At 34.8% G+C, this 21194-nt stretch overlaps 2 protein-coding genes across 4 annotated transcripts in view; both read left to right on the forward strand.

Moving 5' to 3' along the window:
• LOC126718908 (transmembrane emp24 domain-containing protein p24delta9) overlaps positions 1-21194 on the forward strand; it is a 29931-nt gene that overhangs the window by 1103 nt on the left and 7634 nt on the right. Inside the window, exons 3-4 of one of the 3 annotated variants that reach the window (XR_007653144.1) lie at positions 2008-2084; positions 2176-2531. Coding sequence is in view for 2 of the 3 variants with exons in the window: in XM_050421305.1 (XP_050277262.1) it covers positions 2008-2084; positions 2176-2320 (222 nt within the window). In the remaining variant the exon portion in view is untranslated. Of the gene's footprint in view, positions 1-2007; positions 2085-2175; positions 2655-21194 lie in introns of those variants that run through there. The other 2 variants (XM_050421306.1, XM_050421305.1) reach the window with 2 other exon arrangements.
• On the forward strand, positions 13910-16581 carry LOC126718907 (TMV resistance protein N-like). The gene is made up of 3 exons (XM_050421304.1): positions 13910-14639; positions 15157-15341; positions 16439-16581. The coding sequence occupies exons 1-3, from the start codon at positions 14146-14148 to the stop codon at positions 16447-16449; spliced, it is 690 nt and encodes a 229-aa protein (XP_050277261.1). The 5' UTR covers positions 13910-14145; the 3' UTR covers positions 16450-16581.

Raw genomic sequence — 21194 nt, forward strand, 5'->3', positions numbered from 1 at the left:
ATTATTTATTTTTGGCTTTTTGGGTAATGAAAAATTTGAGTGTTTTTTTAGATAGTGGGCTTGAAGTTGAAGCTTGTAAAATGAGTGAAAATTGAGAATGTTGAATTTCAGGGTTTAGTATTGTGGTATTAAGGATTTTTATTTATGGGTAAGTTACATACTCTCAGTAGACTATGAATTTTGAACCCATGACTTCTCCCTCTAGTTATTGTTGTGGGAAGAGAAGGTGTTGTTTGAGCTAGAGTTCATTGGCAAGTCAAGGGGACTAATTTGCTAAGGTATGGTTATTGGTCAGTATGTGAAGTTGATTAAATTGACTTCTAGATCGATATAGAGAACCCTATTTTGCAGCATTTTCGGTGGGGAAAAATATGCGTGGTGTTTGGCAGATTTTTGTTGGTGATTAGGCATGATTGAAAAATTGGTCTCTAAATGCATTGTATTTTGAAGCCAAGCTGTTCTCCTTAAAAAGTGAATGAAAATACTAATTATAAGGTTATGAGTTCTGCCTGCTGGTCATTTGTGGTCCTTAGTGCACTCTAGTGTTCATGCTTTGAAGTATTTTAGTGTTAATATTGAGGGTTGGCTTGTGATCATTCTTCTCTGATCCCCAAAAAAAGGGAAGGAAGAATGGCATAATGGTTAAAGATGGCAACTTTGAGTGTTTGTCATCACAATGAAGTTGTATTACAAGTGTGCCAGACCCCATAAGTGAACACTCCAAGCTACTTGCATGGTTGGTGAGTACAACCAAATAGAGTGTATGCTTGTTTCTAATTCAAGAGCAAGTGTAATACAAAACAAATTGGTGAAATCTTCACAGCCTTTTTTTGGTTATAGGTGTAGAGATCACTTTTGATAGTTCAATAGAAATGACCTCCGTGGATCTCTTGTTTAATGTCTTGGGACAGGAGGGATTATGCTCTGGTAGCTTGATAATATTTTAGGTGGTGGAGTCATTTTGTATAGCAGCTTTTACTGCATGGTATGCCACAAAAGCAGTTTAGAAAGTAGTAATGAACCTTTGTGGTATCTTTTTCTTCTTTTAAATTTTTCTAGAGGATAATTATCAGCTTATTGCTCATATACTTTTGTATTTGTAGCCTGTAAGAACAATTAAAGTAAAACAAAGGCAATAATTTTATTCTGATTCCTGGTGTTAGCATTATATTAGAGTAAAAACTGATTTACTTTCTTCCCTAATATCTCTCTATTTAAATATGGATGAGATAATGTGCTTGATATTTGTGGGGAATTGGGTGATTTCAACCCAGCTTAGGGACCCCCCTTTGTACTTGTTTTAATTTTTACATGTGTGCAGCAATGTGAAACATATGATTTTTTTTTTTCTCTGGGTATTTATGCACTAGTTTGTTTTTTGATAAGTGATTCTTGCACTAATTTGTGCCTCTTGGTGTGTGTGTGTGTGTGTGTTTTTTTTTTCTTTTTCTGATGGCGTCTTGTTAGCGTCAAAGTCATTTCATTTGCATATCGTCAACATTATCTACTTAGTACTTACTCTTAGACAATCTTTATTTGTGCAATTTCTCTTACCATGAATAGTTCATGCAAATGATTCTCTTTTTTCTGCACTTTTGTTTATTGGTGAAATGGTTTATCTGGATAGTTTTTTTGAGAATAGCTTTATCTGGATAGTTGATTACTGGGATTGGAAATGAAATTAAATTGGTAATTTTCATGTCTCTATCTTATGAGAGAGAGAGAGAGAGAGAGTATGTCTTATCCAGTGCTGCTCTCAGTTAAGTGAGGTCTCTCTGAACTTGGGCAGGGTTTTACCCTTATTCATTATTTGCCCAAATTGGCTGCTATCAAGACTTGAGTCCATGCATTTGTGCTTAGCAATCATGCTAGAAATATAGTTAGTTCTGACCTTCATTTTTAGCTAATTTAATTATCATTGTGTTGCAATTTTTTAAATAAGATATTACAAGTTGTGTTCACAATATGGGTAGGAACTTATCCTCTTGTCATTATTTTAAATGCCAGCTCATGGAACTTGAACTGAAGAAGATGTATGATACTGTTATTTCCATTCAGGAGGAAATGTTTTATCTCCGTGAAAGGTAAGAAAACTTATTGTATTTCTTTTACAGTTCATGAAAAGTGGGATATCCATCTCTTTTTAACCAATGCTGTTTATGATTTATATTTCAGAGAAGAAGAAATGCAGGTGCTCAACAAAACTACTAACAACAGGATGGCCTGGTTGAGTTTTCTTTCCCTTATTGTTTGTTTATCAGTAGCAGGCTTGCAAGTATGGCACCTGAAGACCTTTTTTGAGAAAAAGAAGCTCATATGATTTTTTCTGGACAGGTTCCATAGTTTTCTCGGGCTTAAGTGATAGTTTAGTGGCAATAGCATCTTTTGTAATACCCCATATATGTGGTTCAAACTTCGAACCCCATCTCCTCCTGTCCACTATCTGCCTTTCAAAAAAATTTACAGTTTCCCATCTATGATTTTGTAGCATATTTCAGAAACCATGTACTTCAAAATAGAATAATTCTCAGGTCACATTGTTAGATCAAGCGGGGCTTTCTATATCCATGTGCAGAATCTCCTCGTGGGTGTAGGTATCTCATATCAATGTAGGACGATATAGGGGCAATAAAGTTTAGTTATCTGTTATTCAATTTTTGTCTAATTGGAGATGCTAGAAGGTTTTAGTTTTTAAATTAAAGTGAGATTATTTCCAAAGAAGTGGCATCATTTTTTCTGTCTTTTACAAATAATTCTCAGAAGTCATCCCATTGTTCTAGGATATTGATTGGCGTTCAAAAGTAAGGGTGTGTCACCAACTCGCGAACCTTTCAACCCGCTAAAAGTGACACAATCTAATCCAACTCGCTGATTTGGGTCAGTTTTTAGAGGTTGGTGGGGTTGTGTTGGTTTGGTATTGTTCTAATGCTCAATTTAATAATAATAGTAATTAAAAAAAATTTATCCAATCCATGGATCCAATTTGATACATGTGGGTTGTTTTTTTTTTTTTTTTTTTTTTTTTTTTTTTTTTTTTTTTTTTAACCCACAATGGTGGATTGGGTTGAAAAAACCCTTATTCAAGAGTATTAACTTACAAAAAAAGATGCATAGAAATTCTTATGTAGTGGAGATAATTATCTCATGCATCTAGTATATGTAGTTAGAGAGTTACAGTGAAATATTGTTGATGATGATGACATTGCCTATCAACAAGTACTCCATTTTGCTTGGTACGATGACATGGAGGTGGGAAAAGAATTGAAGCATATATAATGGAATCATCTCACTTAAAATTATCTTTAAACCAAAATATTGTCTCGAACATTGCAATCTAAGAGTTCTTCAAGGTGTGTGATTGTCAACATTTTTTTCTTTTATGTATTTATTTATGTTTATTTATTTATTCATAGATTTTTAAAGCTTTTTTTTTGGGGGTAAAAAGTAGAATTACATTTTAACCAATTTTCAACAAACAAATTTTTAGCAAAAAATTGCAACCAAAGTCCAAACAGACATGATGTTACCATGTGTCGGGGGCATTTTTGCAACAAGGGCAAAAAATGTGAGAATAGCCAAAATCTCCCTTTGAGTTCTTTAGAAGTGATTGTGGAGAGTATCAAGCCCAAAATTCCAATATTTAGTAAATAAAGGTTAATGATGCTTTAACTAGAGAGAAATCAAAGTGCCAATAACAAAAATTCATAGAAACATAGTAGGTCCGAAACTTTGACCCACAGTCAATGAGAAGAGAAATTGAGAGAGGTTGTGAGGAAGAGAGGGAAGGTTCCCCTATACTCATGTTTTCACCCCCAAGTTTCAAAATTGTGAGAATGTTAGTTGGCTGAATGAACTTTTACTCTAAAGTTTTAGCTTTAGCTTTAAGAGTAAAAAGTGGTAGGCCTATTTTGAATCTAAATAGGGGCTTTTATGTTGAGCTTTGGGTGCTCTTAGTGATTGGTTTTTGGGCTAAAATATGAGGCTATGGAACTCTACGGTGTCAAATTGATGGTTGGTTTAGATTTGCTTTAATTGGGTAAAAGAGTTAGCTTGCTTTATGCACAATTTGGGAAATATTTGACTAAGCCCCCATTAACTCCTCATTTTCAATCGTTTCAAATTCTTGGGAGGCTCACTTGAGTGAGGGTTAGTAGCTCGAGTTGGCCAATGCAAGCCAACTATGTTTTAAAGGGAAAAATGGGTTAAGGCCAAAATTTTGGACCACAGTCAACTAAAGCATAAAAGCTCTTTTAGGGTGAAAATTTCAGGTATAAGACCTTCTTAATAAGCCTGAGGTGTTATCAACTTCTCCTGCCCACTTGGTAGCATGCTTGGGTTAGGCTCATGCTAAATGTCCAAAAGGAACTGACTCATACCCTCCAAACCACTCTCCCTCAATTTCTCCAATATATTACATGAGCTTGGACCATGCTTAAAAGAATAAAATATAATACAATACATGAATTGGGCTTGTAAAAAAATGTGTGTGAAAATGGGTATCAACACCATGTCATCCACCCTGATATTTAGAAGCTCAAATATGAAATTCTAAATAAAACACTTTGCAGTATTTTTTATCATATATATGTGTATGTATGTATTTTAAATTCAGATCTTGTATCAAAAAATCAAAAGTGTAATCCATCTTGGTCATTATTATTATTATATTTTTTTAATTCTCCTTTCTTTTGATTTCCACACAATTTTTCAGCTTTTTTTTTTGGAAGTTAGACTTAGTGGTTAGGCCCATTTTGACTTTACTCCCTTGAGGTAGTCTCTGTTAGACAACCGTTACCAACCTCTCACCTTGTCATTAGAAAAATATATTTTAACATAAAAACACAAAAGAAAACATATCAAACATCTCTCAAGAAAAAAAAAATTCACATCATTTTTCGAGGATTCATTAACACAAAATGACAGAAAGGAAAGTCATTAGCACGCACTCGAAAAAGTATGCTCTCATACAATTGCCTGCAACGTGTGCTCACTCTCTTCTATCAGTCTCTTCCATGTCCCTTTTTGTCTTTGATGAATAGTCTGTGTGTGTTTTTGTGGATTAATTTATACACAAAACCAAAACAAAGAAGAAGTATTTTTTTTTTTTTTTTTTTTTGTACCAGTAATCTAATCCATCTACATGACAAACACAATTAATTAATACCCATCACTCCCTCCTATCCATCAAAGCTAGCCAAAGAACAACCCCAGGCCAAGTGCCTTTCTCTGAGTTTCTAACCACCAAAAGAAAGGAGTCCCCTTTATAATTTGTTTCAAGCTCCATTATTTTGTCCATTCTCAAAAGAAGAAATTGGTGGTTTTTTACTTCAGTGTGAGATTTAGGCCGTGGAGAGATTTGAAGCAGTGAAACTATTGTTTTTTTCTACTAGCCAAGGAAAAGAAAGAAAGAAAGAAAGATTGTGTTTTTATACATAGGTATTTAACTAGACACATGGCTGAAATTTAAGAAGACTACATAAGGAATAGTACAAATCTGCAAAAGTTGATCCAATATCATAGATTTTTCCAGTTGATTTGCTCTGAGTCTTGTGTTAATTAATTCCATGAAAATGGTATGAGAAAGTTTTCTTGAGAGGCGTCTGATCCATTTTCTTTTAGGCTTTTATGTTAAAATCTGTTTTTCTAACGGCAAGTGAAGAGGTGAGTAATGACTCTCCAATAGAGACTACCTCAAGTGGGTAAAGTGACAATTTTCAAACTACAGATGACAAAGTCAAAACAAGTCTAACCACAAGTGGATTAGGTCTAATTTCTCCCAAGTTATGACATCTTCAACCAATGAAAAGTGACAATTTTCAAACTACAGATGACAAAGTCAAAACAGGTCTAACCACAAGTGGATTAAGTCTAATTTCTCCCAAGTTATAACATCTTCAACCAATGAGCTCTCAGCTTCGAGCCAGTAAGAAGGGTTTCCACACACTTTACATTAGCTTTGGAGAACTATGATGCCAGCTAAAAAGCTAGTGTTATGTGACTGTGAAACAGAGCATGTTTCTTAACTTTTGAAACTTTGTAGCAACAACAAGACTGTTAAGTTCTAAGACTTTAGGAACTAATGTATTAGAACTTCATTTTGTATATATTGGCAAACCATGATCAAAACATTTAGTTTAGGATTAGACTTGCTCAAAGCTTGGTTTAATGTAAGTTTAGAATCGAGTAATTGCAGGAAATTACTGTTCAATTTCTGCAAGGCTCGATCGATCGAGAATCGTGGATTAGCAATTTTCTACAGAATTTTCAAACGCAACCTAAACCCATATGACGTGTAGGGTTAAGTGTTTCACTCCTAGTATAAAAAGGAAAAACCTTAGCTACGTTTTAGAAGTCTTTGTTGTATTGTGTGTTTAATCTTTTGTGAGATATGAGAGGTGTTTACCTTAGAACACACGCATAGTTCCACCAAGATTAAGATTCATGTTAAGCATTGATAGGCGATTCAGTTGTTGTATAAAGAACTTTCAACAAGATCTAAAACCTTTGAGTGGAGTCTCAAAGTCACAAGTAGGAGAACTTGTGGTTGCTGCAGATTAAGGAAAGAAGTAGTCCATAGACTCGGAGCTGTCAAGTGGTCCTGTTAGTAAGTTTTTTACACGAGGTAGCAATAAGATGTTAGTGGTATAAGTCTTATTGTACAAACTTCAATTCTTTCATAGTGGATATGTTTTTACCTTGAGGATAGCTAAGTTAAATCCTCCCTAAGTTTTTTACCGGTTTGGTTTTCTTGGGTCATCAAATCTTTGTGTTCTTTACTTTCCGCATTATATCTGTTTTACACATATTTGTTTAACCTAGACTTAAATAACAAACTTGTTAATCAACTTGGCTTAATATTAGGTTAAACATATTGTGTTAAGGGATCTAAAACCTAACAAGTGATATCATAGCAACTTAGCTCTTGTGATAGATCTCTTGATCTAAGAGTTGATCATTGACACTTGTTGTCATGGAACACAGTCACTCTCTTGTGATCCCTCCATACTTTAATGGGAATAACTATGCCTATTAGAAGGTAAGGATGAAAGCCTTCCTGAAATCTATAGATGAGAAAGTGTGGAACTCCGTTGAATACGGATGGAGAAACCGGCTACTCCTATTAGTGAGTGGTCAATGTCCCAAAAAGATGCAGCCTTTTTTAATAGCAAAGTTATGAATGCTATTTTAAATGTTGTTTCTATGGAAGAGTTTAGGAGAATCTCAAATGTTGAGTTTGCTTATATTGCTTGGAAAATTCTCCAAACTGTGCATGAAGGCACAAAGGCAATTAAAATAAACAAGTTGTAGCAGTTAACAACTAGGTTTGAAACCATCAGAATGTTTGAAGATGAAAGTTTTGATGAATTCTATGCTAAACTAAATGATGTTGTTAATTCTGCATATAATTTGGGTGAAATTTATGATCAACCTAAGATTGTTAGGAAGATTCTTAAATCCTTAACTGAGGACTTTAAACCTAAAGTAACTGTCATTACTGAAAGCAAGGATATGGACTCTATCCCTATTAATGAGCTTGTAGGATCTCTACAATCTTATGAGTTAGACCTACGCAAAACAAACAAATCCAAATCAATGGTTCTTAAATCAGTTGATGATAATGGATTTGATGATGAACTCTCTTCTATAGAGATTGCATATATTGCCAAGAACTTTAGAAACTTTCTCAAGGATAACAATAGAAGGGCAAGAGGTAGAAACAATGCTGAACGTAAGAACTCTAAGAAAATTGAACCAACTAAAATCAATAATACCGAAAAATCAAAAGAAAAAGTTGGTCAATTTTCTAGTAATTATCTAGGTCAACAGTGTTTTGGCTGTCAAGGGTATGGTCATATGAAATCAGAATGTCCAACATTCTTGAGATTAAAGGGTAAAGCTATGGTTGTAATCCTTAGTGATGGTGAAGTTTCTGATCATGAGTCAGAAGTGATGAAGATGGAAACTTCTTTGCTTTTACAGCTACTGCTGTAGTTAATGAAAGTGATTTGGTTGAAAAGAACCCTTCTAATGGGGAACTCTCTGAGAGGGCTGACTTGCAAGAAGCTTATAACAAGTTATGCAAGGTTGCTACAAAGGATGCAATGAGTGTGGATTTAGGGCTAAAGAAGATAGCCACTCTTGAACAAGGAAAGAGAAACTTCTTGAATTTGCTTGATGCTAATGAACTGGTAAATAAGGTGAAGGTTGAAAATACTATACTGCTTGATAAAATTAAGAACCTAAAACTGTAGTTGTTTGTTGCTAGAGAACAATCAAATAGGTCTGCTAGTTCTAAACTTGATCACATGTTGAGTATTCAGAAGTTTTCCTTAGACAAATCAGGTTTAGGTTTTGTTGATAGCATCTCTGTGTCTGAAACTCATTCCACAAACTTTTTTCCTTCTTCTGAACCTTCTAAGATAGAAGTTGTTAAGCCAAAAGAAGAAGTTCCTGCTTCTAGGAAGATTAGGGTAGATAAAGAGTCTAACCCTAAGAGTCCTAACTTCCCCAAGGATAAGAAGCATGATAGACCTTTGTGGGTTTGTCATTTTTGTGGAAAAGCTAGGCATACTCGCCCAAACTGTTTCAAGTTGCAAGCTGTTAAGCTAGTAAATTAGCAAAAAGTACATGTGTCTTAAGCACAAGATCCTATGGTACTTATTGGTGAATTGGTAAAGGCTTTAAACCTTTATACCAATGCTAGAGTTGCTCATCATTCTAATCTGAATAATAACTCCAAAACCAAAGTTGCATCTAAGAGGTTATGGATGCAAAAGGCTCAATCTAATTGAGTCTTTTTGACATGGTCCTTGTGCTTCATCTCAAAATCCTTTGTGACTATTTTCTTGATTTCTTGTTTTCTTTGTTTCTAGGATTTGCATTGCAATAAATTCATGCATCTCATATTAGGTTGTTTTTTATTTTCATTAAAAAAAAAAATGGCAAGAGGAATATGGAAGGATGTGTTTTGTATTACATATCATGGATGTGTAGTTAAGGTTGGCCATATTCTCTTTGCATAACATGCTTGTGTACCTTGGTTAGCTTGGATGAACTTATTTTTCTGCATTTTGCTAGTTCTAGCTATGTAGTGCATGTTGTGTGTGAGTTGTTTATAGTTTTCGATCATATGATCTTGATTTTGAAGTCACATGCTTTTGATTGTAAGGACTAAAAAAACCTAAGAGAAATGCATAAATAACCATCTCACAACTGTTTATTAGCTAATCATGAACATCTTAGTGCATATCATAAAAAAACGCCACTATAGTGTTTGCTTTCCAGCCCAAAGTCGAGTTTGGCAAACTCGAGTTCCAAAATCAGTCCAACTAACTAAATAGTTCGACGCGCATACTATTCGCAAAAAAAATTTCTAAAAACAGTCTAAATACCAAAATTTGCCAATTTTTTCAAACTACGCGTTTGGGCACACAATTGTGAAATTACACATTTTCTAAAAAGTGAATCAGACTACAAGCAGTTTGCTAGTATTTTCACAATAGACCATCGTTGTCTTCTTGGCCTCACAACAACTAACATTCAATTTCTTCAATCTACCATTCCCATTCTCTCTCAAAAATCCTTTTGAGACAAATCTCTCTTATTTTTAATTTTTAATTCACTTTCCTTTACCTATGTTATCACATTTCCTTTCTTCTCTTCCCTTTAGTTCACCTAACCGTCTATCCAAATCACAATGACTTTTCTTACCAGAAAAAAGAGACTCCTCTTCCTCTTTCACACTACTATGCAACTACTATACAAATGACAAAATTTAGCTACAAAATTTGTTGTAGTTTTAGAGTATAACTTTACTCAATATCTTTTTATTGAATGTGAATTTTAATAAATCTATCATTAGATTACATCTTCTTCTTATATCTTCTATGCTTACAAAATATATAAAAAATTAAAGATCAATAACTATGTCATCAATAAATTGTTTAAATTGCAAGTTTTTGTAGTTTGAAATTATGCATAAAATATAAACTTATAGATTATACAGTAAATAATATCCGATTGACATAAAATTTGACATGTGTGTTAAGAGTGTAAAGAATATGCAATTCAATAGTTAGATTTTCAAAATATGTAATAATATTTATTTTATTAAGTAAGTTTATAACTTTAGGTTACAACCAATTTTGTAACTAAATATTGTCCCTATGCAAATATAATATATTCTTGAGTTTTAGAGGCTAGGTCAAAATACAGCGTGGATTTTACGAGCAATTAGAATGGGTTTTTGCATTTAAACATAGCTAAACTTATAGCAATCATATAAAGTTTTCTCTTTAAATGTTGTAGTTTTGTTTACATGGCATGCTTTCGTTGTTTACTAGGGAAAGCTGGATCTGACAATTGAAGCAATGAGAAAATACAACCCTAAGATTGCGTTTTCAATGCAAAAGTCATGTATAGATGCAATGCTATGTGAAGCTTGTAAGGAATGGAGTTGAGGTTATTGAACACTTGATCAATAAGAATCTATTACGATAATCTAAATCTGATAGAAGAACTGCACAACATAACATCAAAAATAAAAGAAAATGAAAAATTGAAGGCGAAAACACTATTTTAGTCCTTACATTTTAGAGTAACAATCAATTTAGTCCCTTCATTTTAGTAGCGATCAATTTAGTCCCTACTATTTTCAACTTGTAGTCAACATAGTCCCTACCGTTAACTCATTAATGGAAAATGCTTACATGGCTAACGGTGTGAACAGTTGACACATTTAATACTGACATGACAAATAAAATAATAAAAATAATGCTTAATAAATATTTTAAAATATCACGTTGGCATTTCTCCAATTTTAATACAAATAATTTTAATTTCGCAATTTTAAAATTGGAAAACAAAATTAGGAATCCCAGATTTTCTTCCATTTTCATGGCTACACAAATCACCTTCTTGATTTTTCTATCTTAAATCCTTGAATTCATAAATATATTCCACATCATCTCACCTCTATACAATTGAGAAACATCCTAATCAGAAATAACCAATAAGAAATTGAAATTTTAGAATACAAAAAACTCAACAAATTTTCCCCAGCAAACTTTCTTGGTAACCAAACAAAAACCAAAAAAGAAAAAGAACAAGAACAAACCCAGATGGAGACAAATCCAGTGGCTTTGATAGGGATAAATCCTACTAAATTTGTTTACACAAAACCCAGATAATCTAGTGGCCAAATTTCCCCTTGAAACCTCAAAAAACCAAATCAAAACACCAAACCCACGAATCTAAAATCAACCTCAAAACCCCATTTTCCAAACCTTAACACATAGAAGAAAATCCATTACAAAGGAAAGCAACAAGATCTCCATTCGACGCCGGGATTTGATGGCTGGTGACGGCTTAAGGTAGGAATGGTGACAGTGATGCAAGGCAGGAACGATCGAATCGTCTTGGGTTGGAGCACGCGCGGAGCTTCGGTTGGTGTCACAGCATGGTTGGTGGCGGTCCAATGCAAACCCAGATAATGAATTCGTATCCAATGACAGAGCCTTTCTTATCGATTGGGCATGGTGATAATCATGGGATTTATCTTAGCCACCATGTTTTTCAGTTCGGTAATTGCGCAAATGGTGCTGTTGCACAACTGGTTTTTCTTATCGAAAGATACATTTTCTTGAGGAAAACCGCTTACAATGAAAAATATCACCGTCCATGCTTTCTCATTGATTATCTAGTAACTTAGAAAACTATTCCTATCATAGTCATTACAGAAAATGGCTCTAATTGGCATGTGGGCCTTTTTAGTCTCAAAGTTTGTTTGGTGATATCAGAGTGTGGGGGGTTTTTTGAGTTTCAAAATTGGTTTGATGACAACAGAGTGGGTCTATTGGCTATAGTTTTGGTTGTTTACATTTGTAATTGAATTGTGAGGGATAAACTACGTTAAAAGGTTTATGAATGTTGTTCTGTCTCGAATGAACTGAGTCTTTGGGTTGATTTAGTAATCTGATATTTGTATTTTTGTGTTTGGTTGTCAAGAAAGTGCACGAAGATACAAAGAAAATCTGAGATTTTATTTTTCATTTTTAAAATTGAAATTATTTTTATTTTATTAAAATTGGGAAAATGCCAACGTGGCATTTTAAAATATGTATTAAACATTATTTTTATTATTTTATTCGCCATGTCAGTATCAAATGTGCCAACTGTTCACACCGTTAGCTACGTAAGCATTTTCCGTTAGTGAGTTAACGGTAGTGACCAAATTGACTATAAGTTGAAAATAGCAGGGACTAAATTGACTGTTATCAAAATGTAGGGACTAAATTGAATGTGACCTCAAAATGTAGGGATCAAAATGGTGTTTCTGCCAAAATTGAAACAGAGTATTACGCATCACACGTCTCATTGAAATTTTACCAAACATATGGTAAATAACAAAAAAATTGCTACACTCAGTGAATTAGATATTGGGACTACCGAAGCTAGTGTTTCCTAACATGATACTGGAGTCAAATTGTCAACAAGACCCTTAATTTTAAGGCATTGATAGATTTGGACACTACCTTACTAAATCTACTAACATCATGAAACCATTTTTCCCATTAAAAAAAAAAAAAAAAAAAATTAGCATGTTCACACCGGCAGTGATTTACTACACTCTTTACAACTTGGAAATTACCATAGCACCCCAATGTAGAAATATCATAATATTATAAGAGTCATGGAACGGGTGTTCTTAGAGCAATTTTTAATAAACCATATGAAGAAAATTTTAAACATCACTTTCATGAGAATTATAAAAAACTGTCAAAAAAATTAATTGTTTTATTATTTTCTCATAAAATATTTCTAAACTATCTAAATAAAATAAAATATTTTTAAAAATAATTCTTAAACTAATGCCTTTAGGGAATTTTATCAAAAATTTTTTTTTTTTTGACTTTTTAACGTATTATACAAACACACGGCAGCAAATACCTTTAATGGAATTCAATTGGGCCAAATCAGTCATCATTACTGTATGTATAACATAATGACATCGCCAACCAATATAGACTCAACGGTTTTTTTTTTTTTTTCCTGGGTAGAAAGACTCAAAGATTTCAACATATGCATTTCATAAAGACAAAGTATAATTGATTGTTTATTGGGTCATACAGAATACAGATAAATTCAATCATGTCTGAAAGTGAAATGCAGAGTATTAATTTACACCCGGCCCAGCGGATATTTCTTCGTACTCTCCTTAGTCCAAAATTTTGAAAGTTAATCAGAAAATGCACATCAGCTTCCAGCTACACTCCAAAGTCCAGACGCCAAAGATAAAATATTATTGGGTTAACCATCAAAAGAAAAAAAAAAATTATTGGTTAGAATATAAAATATTATCTTTTTTTTTTTTTTGAAATATTATCTTTGACGACTCTGCCTGTCTGCCGATATGTTAGTCCTCTAGTCTCCCAGATATAATAAACTAATGAAATAGGTTCCATAAGCAAAGGAAATGGATCATTGATCAGAGACCCATTCAACACGTTTTAAATTTTTGGCCCACATTATTTTATTATTATTATTATGATTTGGTTAAATTTTGATACTGCAAAGAGATTTCTTCGAACTTTCCTGGATCAAAGAAAGCGCGTGTACCCAAAAAAATCACTTACCAGTCAACAACTAAGGGTCTGTTTGGATTAAACCTATTGTTGCTGAAACTGAAAACTGAAAAGACTGTAGCAAAATAATTTTTAAATATATAAATAGTACCGTGGAACCCATTTTTAATATATTTTTTATAAATAAAGTGGCTGTGGGTCCCATGAACAGTACATAAACAGTACTGCTACAGTGTATGAACAGTATTGCTACAGTGTTAATTGTCCCCTGCCTTTCTGCGAAACGCATGAAATGAAAAAAAAAAAGAAAAGAAGGAACGCAAACGCAGACGCAACTTTCAGCCGAATCCAAACGGCACCTAAAACTCAATTCATTGACTCTCTCATTCTCAGCCAATTCTCTTTCTTTCTCAAAAAACCATTGTGAAATATCTCTCATTTTTTATTTCTCATTCACTTCACTTCTTAAACTCTTACCATTTTAATTTCGTCACATCTTTATTTTCTTTCTCCACTCCTCTTCCTTTTAGATTTTCTCAACTGTCTCTGCATCAAAATCACAATGGCCCTTTCGACCACCAGGGGAACCTCCTCTTCCTCTTTCACCCAACGATGCAAATATGATGTGTTCTTGAGTTTCAGAGGAGAAGATACCCGCAATGGTTTTACCAGCCATTTGAATGGTATTTTGCGTTATAATGGTATTAACACTTTCATGGATGATGAGCTTCAAAGAGGAGAAAAAATTTCCGCTGAACTTCTTGAAGCTATTGAAAGTTCGAAGATTTCGATAATTATATTCTCTAAAAATTATGCATCCTCCACTTGGTGTTTGGATGAACTTGTCATGATTCTTGAGTGTAAGCATAATGGCCAAGTGGTGTTACCGGTTTTTTACAAGGTGAATCCATCAGATGTACGTAACCAACAGGAAAAGTTTGGAGAAGCATTTGCAAAGCATGAAAAAAAATTCAAGAATAATAAAGAGAAGGTGCAGAGATGGAGGGCAGCCCTAAATGAAGCCAGCCATATATCTGGTTTGCATTACAAAAATGAGTATGTGTTTAATCTCTACTTTGTTATCACCAATTAATTTTATTGCTATACAAACAACAACCACAAAAAAACCCTTCTTGTTTGCTTTTTTATTAAAAAATAAAAACAAGAAAAGAAAAGAGATTATAAAAAATTTATATTTTGATCATATCTTTTAGTAGTGAGCTAAATAGGATGAAAGGTTCAATGATAGAAAGGGAAGAATATATGATAGATACTCTTATCAATTAATTTGAAACTTCTCTCATGTCATGTTTAGAAAATTTCCCCTAAATTTTATAATAAATTCATTCAAGTGTTAGAAGTGGATATTCAATGAGTTTGTGCTAAAAGCCTAAAGTCGATTTTTGACCTAAAAAAAAAAAGTTCGTAATGATAGTTCTTAAATCTATGAATTATGTGCCATTTAATTTAACTAACAAAATTTCTGTTGTAGTTCACAAACTAAACGTTTTGAATTCATTTCAAGATCATATTTCTATTTTCTAACATGTTTTAAATGCTTTGTGATTGACAGCCACCCTCAATTTAGATTTATCGAAGAAATTTTAGAAGAGATCAATGCTAAATTAAATCGTACACAAGTATTTGTTGTTAAATGCCTAGTTGGAATAGACTCTCGCATAGAGGAAATAAATTGTCTATTAGATATTGAGTCAAATGATGTTCGCATGTTAGTGATCCATGGTCTTCCTGGAATAGGTAAGACAACAATTGCAAAAGCTATTTTTAACTTAATTGAATATCGTTTTGAAGGAAGTAGCTTTCTAGAGGATGTTAGAGAAAACTCAAAAACAAATGATGGTGTACTCCAACTACAAAAGGCACTTTATTATGAGATCTTAAGGGCTGGAAAATTGAAAGTGCATGGTATATATAAAAGAATCAATGTGATAATGGAAAAGCTTCGGTACAAAAAAATTCTTTTAATTCTAGATGATGTGGACAAATTAGAGCAAGTAGAAAAATTGCTTGGAAATTGCAATCGGTTTGCTTCGGGAAGTAGAATTATTATCACAACAAGAGAGAAAAAGTTGCTATCTACTCTGCGAGAAGATTGTCATTTATTTTACTATGAGGTTAAGGAATTACATGAATGTGAATCTCGTGAACTCTTTTGTCAACATGCACTCAAAAGAAACAAGCCTACAGAAGATTATTCGAAGCTCGTACACCAATTTATAGGTTATGCCAAAGGACTTCCATTAGTTTTAAAAATAATAGGTTCTGATTTATATGGCAAAAATTTACAATGTTGGAAAAGTGCATTAGATAAGTACAAAAGAATTCCTAATTCGGATATTCAAGAAGTACTTAAAATAAGCTACGATGGATTGGACCAAATTCAACAGGATATTTTCCTTGATATTACATGTTTTTTTGAAGGATTCTACATGAATTTGGTTGTAGATATATTACAAAGTAGCTATTTTTATGACCCATACTGTGATATTGAAAAACTTATCGATAAATCTCTCATAGTCATTACAAAAGATGACAAATTATTGATGCATGACTTAATACAACAAATGGGTTTGGAAATTGCTCAACAAAGATCAGAAGTGTCAAAAAAATATAGAAGGCTATTATGTTATGAGGATGCTCCTGAAGTACTAAATGAAGATACGGTATAAGTCCTTTTGATTTACCTTTTTCCTTTTCTCGCAATGCAAATACAAATAATTTTTTCTCATTGTGTTTGATTTGTCATTTTAATGTTAAAGATGATTTTTGTTTTAAATTTAATAATCATATGTTTTGTTGTCTAATGTGATTCATGTGATTCTTTGTCCAATTAGGGATTAGATGAAATTCAAGGCATAAAATTGTCCTTGCCACATCCAAGAAAGATGCAATTGAATCTTGGAAAGATGAAAAGCCTCAAATATTTGAAAATTCGCAATGTAATTTGTGAAGACCTTAAATATCTTCCCAATGGGTTAAGGTTACTTGATTGGAAAAAATTTCCTTTATCGTCCTTGCCGTCCACCTATGAACCTACAAAACTCGTTGTTCTTAACATGCGAAGGAGCCACATTGAATTGGACGAGCATTTCGAGGTATAATCATAGCATTTATAAATTCTTATTAGTTTTTTTTTGTTAACGAGTACCTTTAGAGAATAAGTTAAGGTGCATTTTTTTTTTTTTTGTTGCTAAAACAAAACCATGCATTTAATACTATATAAAATAAAATTTCTATAAATTTTTTTAATATATAAAATCAAATTATGTACAAATATTTAAAAATGTACACGTAACCATAAAAAATTTATGGTGCAAATCAATGAACTATTGACAAATGTTTTTTTTTTTTTTTTTTTTTTTTTTTTTTTTTTTTTTATTTAAAAAAAAATGAATAGTGCTATAGATATTACAAGTTTTACTACATTGAATATACAAACTGATGTGTCACAAATTATAAAAAGACAATTCAAATATTCATTTATGAGGTGGTTTTTTTTTTTTTTTTTTGAGAAACAGGTAAGTCAATTTTATTGAGGTAAATCAGCCTGAAATACATGAATTAAATCTTGTGGAAGTTCTTCTATCCACACATCTGTATCAGCAGATAAAACTGCTCTCTTAGCAAGGGAGTGGGCTAAATTATTGCCCCCCCTATATACATGACAGAAACTGCAAGATGGGAACCAGGAACTAGCTTTTTTAATATCTTCAATAACATGGCCCCACTGTGTCTTATTTTGTTGAGGATTATTAATAGCTGTGATGACCTTCAAAGAGTCTCCCTCCACTTCCACGTGACCAAGACAAAGCTCCTGGGCAAAGAGAAGAGCTCTCCGAGCAGCCAAGGCTTCGACCAAGTCCACAGAACTAGGAAGTGGAATGATTTGGCTCAGTGCAGCGATAATCAAGCCTTCCGCATCCCTCACCGCCACTCCCAGTCCCGCACTCGAAGAATCTTCAAAGATAGCACCGTCGAAGTTGAGCTTGTAAGCTCCTAGACCCGGCGGCTTCCATTTCCGTCTCAAACACTGAACGGAGGTCCGAGTTGGCCTGACATGAACGTCTCGGAATTCCTGCAGAAGCTCCCATGCCCGTCGCACCGTTTCCCCTACTCCCCAAACCGGCTGCTTCTCTCTCAATTTATTTCTTCGAACCCAAATACACCATGCAACCACTGAAAACAGAGCAGCAACGTTTGGACTTGTCTCTGCCAACACGAATTCGACAAGCTCACCAAAGGTTCCGAAAACTTTGGGCCGTAGGGAGCTAAAACCAGGGTCCGAAAGCCAAATGCCTTTGACTCCATCACACAGCCATAAGCAATGAATGGTGTCTTTAGGGTGTTCTTTACAAAGATTACAGATTTTGTCCGATAGAACATGCCGTGAAAACAGGTTCAGCTTGGTGGGCAAAGACTCCCTTGAAGCTCTCCACAAAAAATGCTTCACTTTGTTGGGTACTTGCAGCTTCCAAATTCTATTCCAAAAATGCTTACAACCCTCTACTTCAGATGAACTAGGCAGAGCAGCCCTGCTTTCCGAAGATAACAACTGGTATACGCTTTTAACCGAATAATTCCCATCAGTGGTGAGTGGCCAAATTATCAAGTCATCCATTGGAAAATGACTCACCGGGATACTTTGAATACGCTCAGCTTCCCATGGTAAGAAATTCTGCTCAATAAGCTCCTTATTCCATGCTTTAGTACCAGGGATGAAAAGATCCTTGACTGTGGACAGAGACGGATTAAACTTGGGAGATACAATCTTGCCTCCCCCTGTAAAATCCAGCCACCTATGATTCCAAATGTTTATGGATGACCCATCTCCTACTCTCCACCGTGCACCCTTACCAATGACCTCTCTTGCATGTAAAATACTTTTCCATGCAAAAGAACTTCGCTGGTTAAAGTCTGCTTCCAGAATGTTGCCAAATGGGAAATATTTCAGTTTTAACACCTTATACAGCAGCGTATCTCTCTCATGCAGGAGTCTCCACACTTGTTTTCCGAGGAGGGCATCATTAAACTGTCGAAGATCCCGGAATCCCATGCCTCCTAGAGACTTAGGAGAACAAAGAGTGTCCCACTTCACCCACTGCATTCTTTTTTTGTTATCTTGGTTGCCCCACCAAAATTTGCGGATCATCGCCTCAATATCTTTTATTAAACCCAAAGGTAGCCGAAATACACTCATCGAGTATGTGGGAATAGATTGAATCACCGCCTTGATCATGACCTCCTTCCCGGCTTGAGAAAGTAACTTTTCCTTCCAACCTTGCATTTTTGCCCAAATCCGCTCTTTAATTTGATTGAAACATGCTCTTTTTTGTCTACCCACAAATGATGGCAAACCCAGATATTTTTCATAATGTTTGATAGCCGGCACCCCTAGCAAGACCTGAATGTCATGTTGAATCTCCTCCGGTGTGTTGCGACTAAAGAAGAGAGTGGTTTTAGTCTTGTTCACCAATTGGCCCGAGGCAACCTCATACCAATCAAGTAATTGCTGAATTTTATGACACTCCGTTCTATTAGCCCTGCAAAAAAGGAGGCAATCATCTGCAAAAAAGAGGTGAGTAATCTTAGGGCCCTGACGGCATAAAGATAAACCCCTAATTTCCCCATTGTCAGCTGCTTTGTTGAGAAGAGCATTTAGTCCCTCCGCACAAAACAAGAAGAGAAAAGGGGACAGAGGATCACCCTGCCTCAACCTTCTAGAAGGTCGGATGAATCCTTTTGGTTCACCATTTAAGAGTATGGAATAGGTCACAGTGGAAACACATTGCATGATCAAAGCCACCCAAGAATCTTGGAACCCCATCTTCAACATGATTTTTTCAAGGAAACTCCACTCCACTCTGTCATATGCCTTACTCATATCGAGCTTCAAGGCCATAAAACCTTCCTTGCCCGAACTAGAGGTTTTCATATGATGCAATGACTCAAAAGCAATTAAAATATTATCTGTGATAAGTCTATCAGCTATTAGCAATAACTTTGCTGATAATCTTATAAAGCACATTGCACAAACTGATAGGTCTAAATTCTGAGACACTTTCGGGATTACTCACTTTTGGAATAAGAGTAATGAAAGCATGATTAATAGATTTAAGAAGATTACCAGAGTTTAGACAAGAAAGAACAGCTTCGGACACCTCTGGACCAATATGATGCCAAAAGGATTAGTAAAAAAGAGGAGGCATTCCATCTAGCCCTGGGGCTTTTAAAGGAGCCATTTGCTTAATGGCAGTATCAATTTCTGTCATAGTGTACGGCTTCACCAACTCCACGTTCATTTCCTCTGTGACAACCCTTTTCACTCCTTCAAGGACACGGTCAAGATCATGGGGCTGTGATTGGGTGAACAATCTAGTAAAAAACTCCACAAAAATGCCCGATACAACACCTTCATCATACTGCCAATTTCCTTCAGAATCTTTTATACCTTTAATGAAGTTTCTTCTTTTCCTTTGGGTGGCCACTCCATGAAAATATTTGGTGTTTTTATCTCCCTTTGCCACCCACTGTACTCTAGCTCTCTACCTCCACATTCTGCTCTCTTTGTCCAGCAAGATATTAAGTTCCTTTCTAAGATGGGTCACATTCCCATAATTTCCTCCTTTGGCTGCTTCCTCTTCCGCTTTCCATAACAACTCCTTCGTCTTGGCTATTTGTCTCTTAACACTGCCAAAGTGATCTTTGCTCCATGACTTGAGCATTTTTTTACATTTCCTGAGCTTCTTGGATACTTTAAACATGGGACTCCCATCTTATTGAACTTCCCAAGCTCTTAAGACAATGTCATTGCAACCCCTATCTGCCAGCCACATCTCTTCAAAACGGAAAGGACGCCGGAACCAACGTTGTGTTTCGCTGTTGGGATCAAAAACCAGCTTTATGGGTCGATGATCTGATGAAAAACAATGGAGATGGCGAACTGAAGCTGCTGGGAATTTTGCTAACCAATCATAGTTGGCTACTCCCCTGTCTAACTGTTCCCATATTAGGTGACCATATCTTCGGCTATGCCACGTAAATTCAGGTCCAGAGAAGCCAAGATCCACAAAACCACAATCGTCTAACACATCCCGGAAAGCTTGCATTTGGTCATGCGCTCTAATTCTACCTCCTCTCTTCTCTTCCGTCCGAAGTATCTCGTTAAAGTCTCCCATACAACACCATGGCAAGTGCGGTTTGGATCGCAACATCCATAGCATACTCCAAGCTTCCTCCTTGTAGTTTGTATTCGGTTCACCATAGAAACCGGTAAAACGCCATGCCTCCGCCGTCATTCCGTTCACCACAGCATCTATATGAAATTTTGAGAAACTATCCACCCACACCGTCACTTCCGACTTCCATAGGAGAGCCAAACCTCCGCCCCTACCTTGACTAGGAACAGTAAATACACCAGCGTATTTGATCTTGCACCGAATCTTTTCTAGCTGTTTTCTTCCAGACCATGTTTCTGACAAGAAAACCATCACGGGATCTTGGGCTCGAATAATTTCTTCAAGAAAACCTATCAATCACATTCATTGCCACATTAATTTGAAAGCTTTATGTTTATAAAATTGTAGCACCTTT

This window comes from Quercus robur, chromosome 3 (genome assembly GCF_932294415.1).
Source record: "Quercus robur chromosome 3, dhQueRobu3.1, whole genome shotgun sequence".
NCBI lineage: Eukaryota > Viridiplantae > Streptophyta > Magnoliopsida > Fagales > Fagaceae > Quercus > Quercus robur.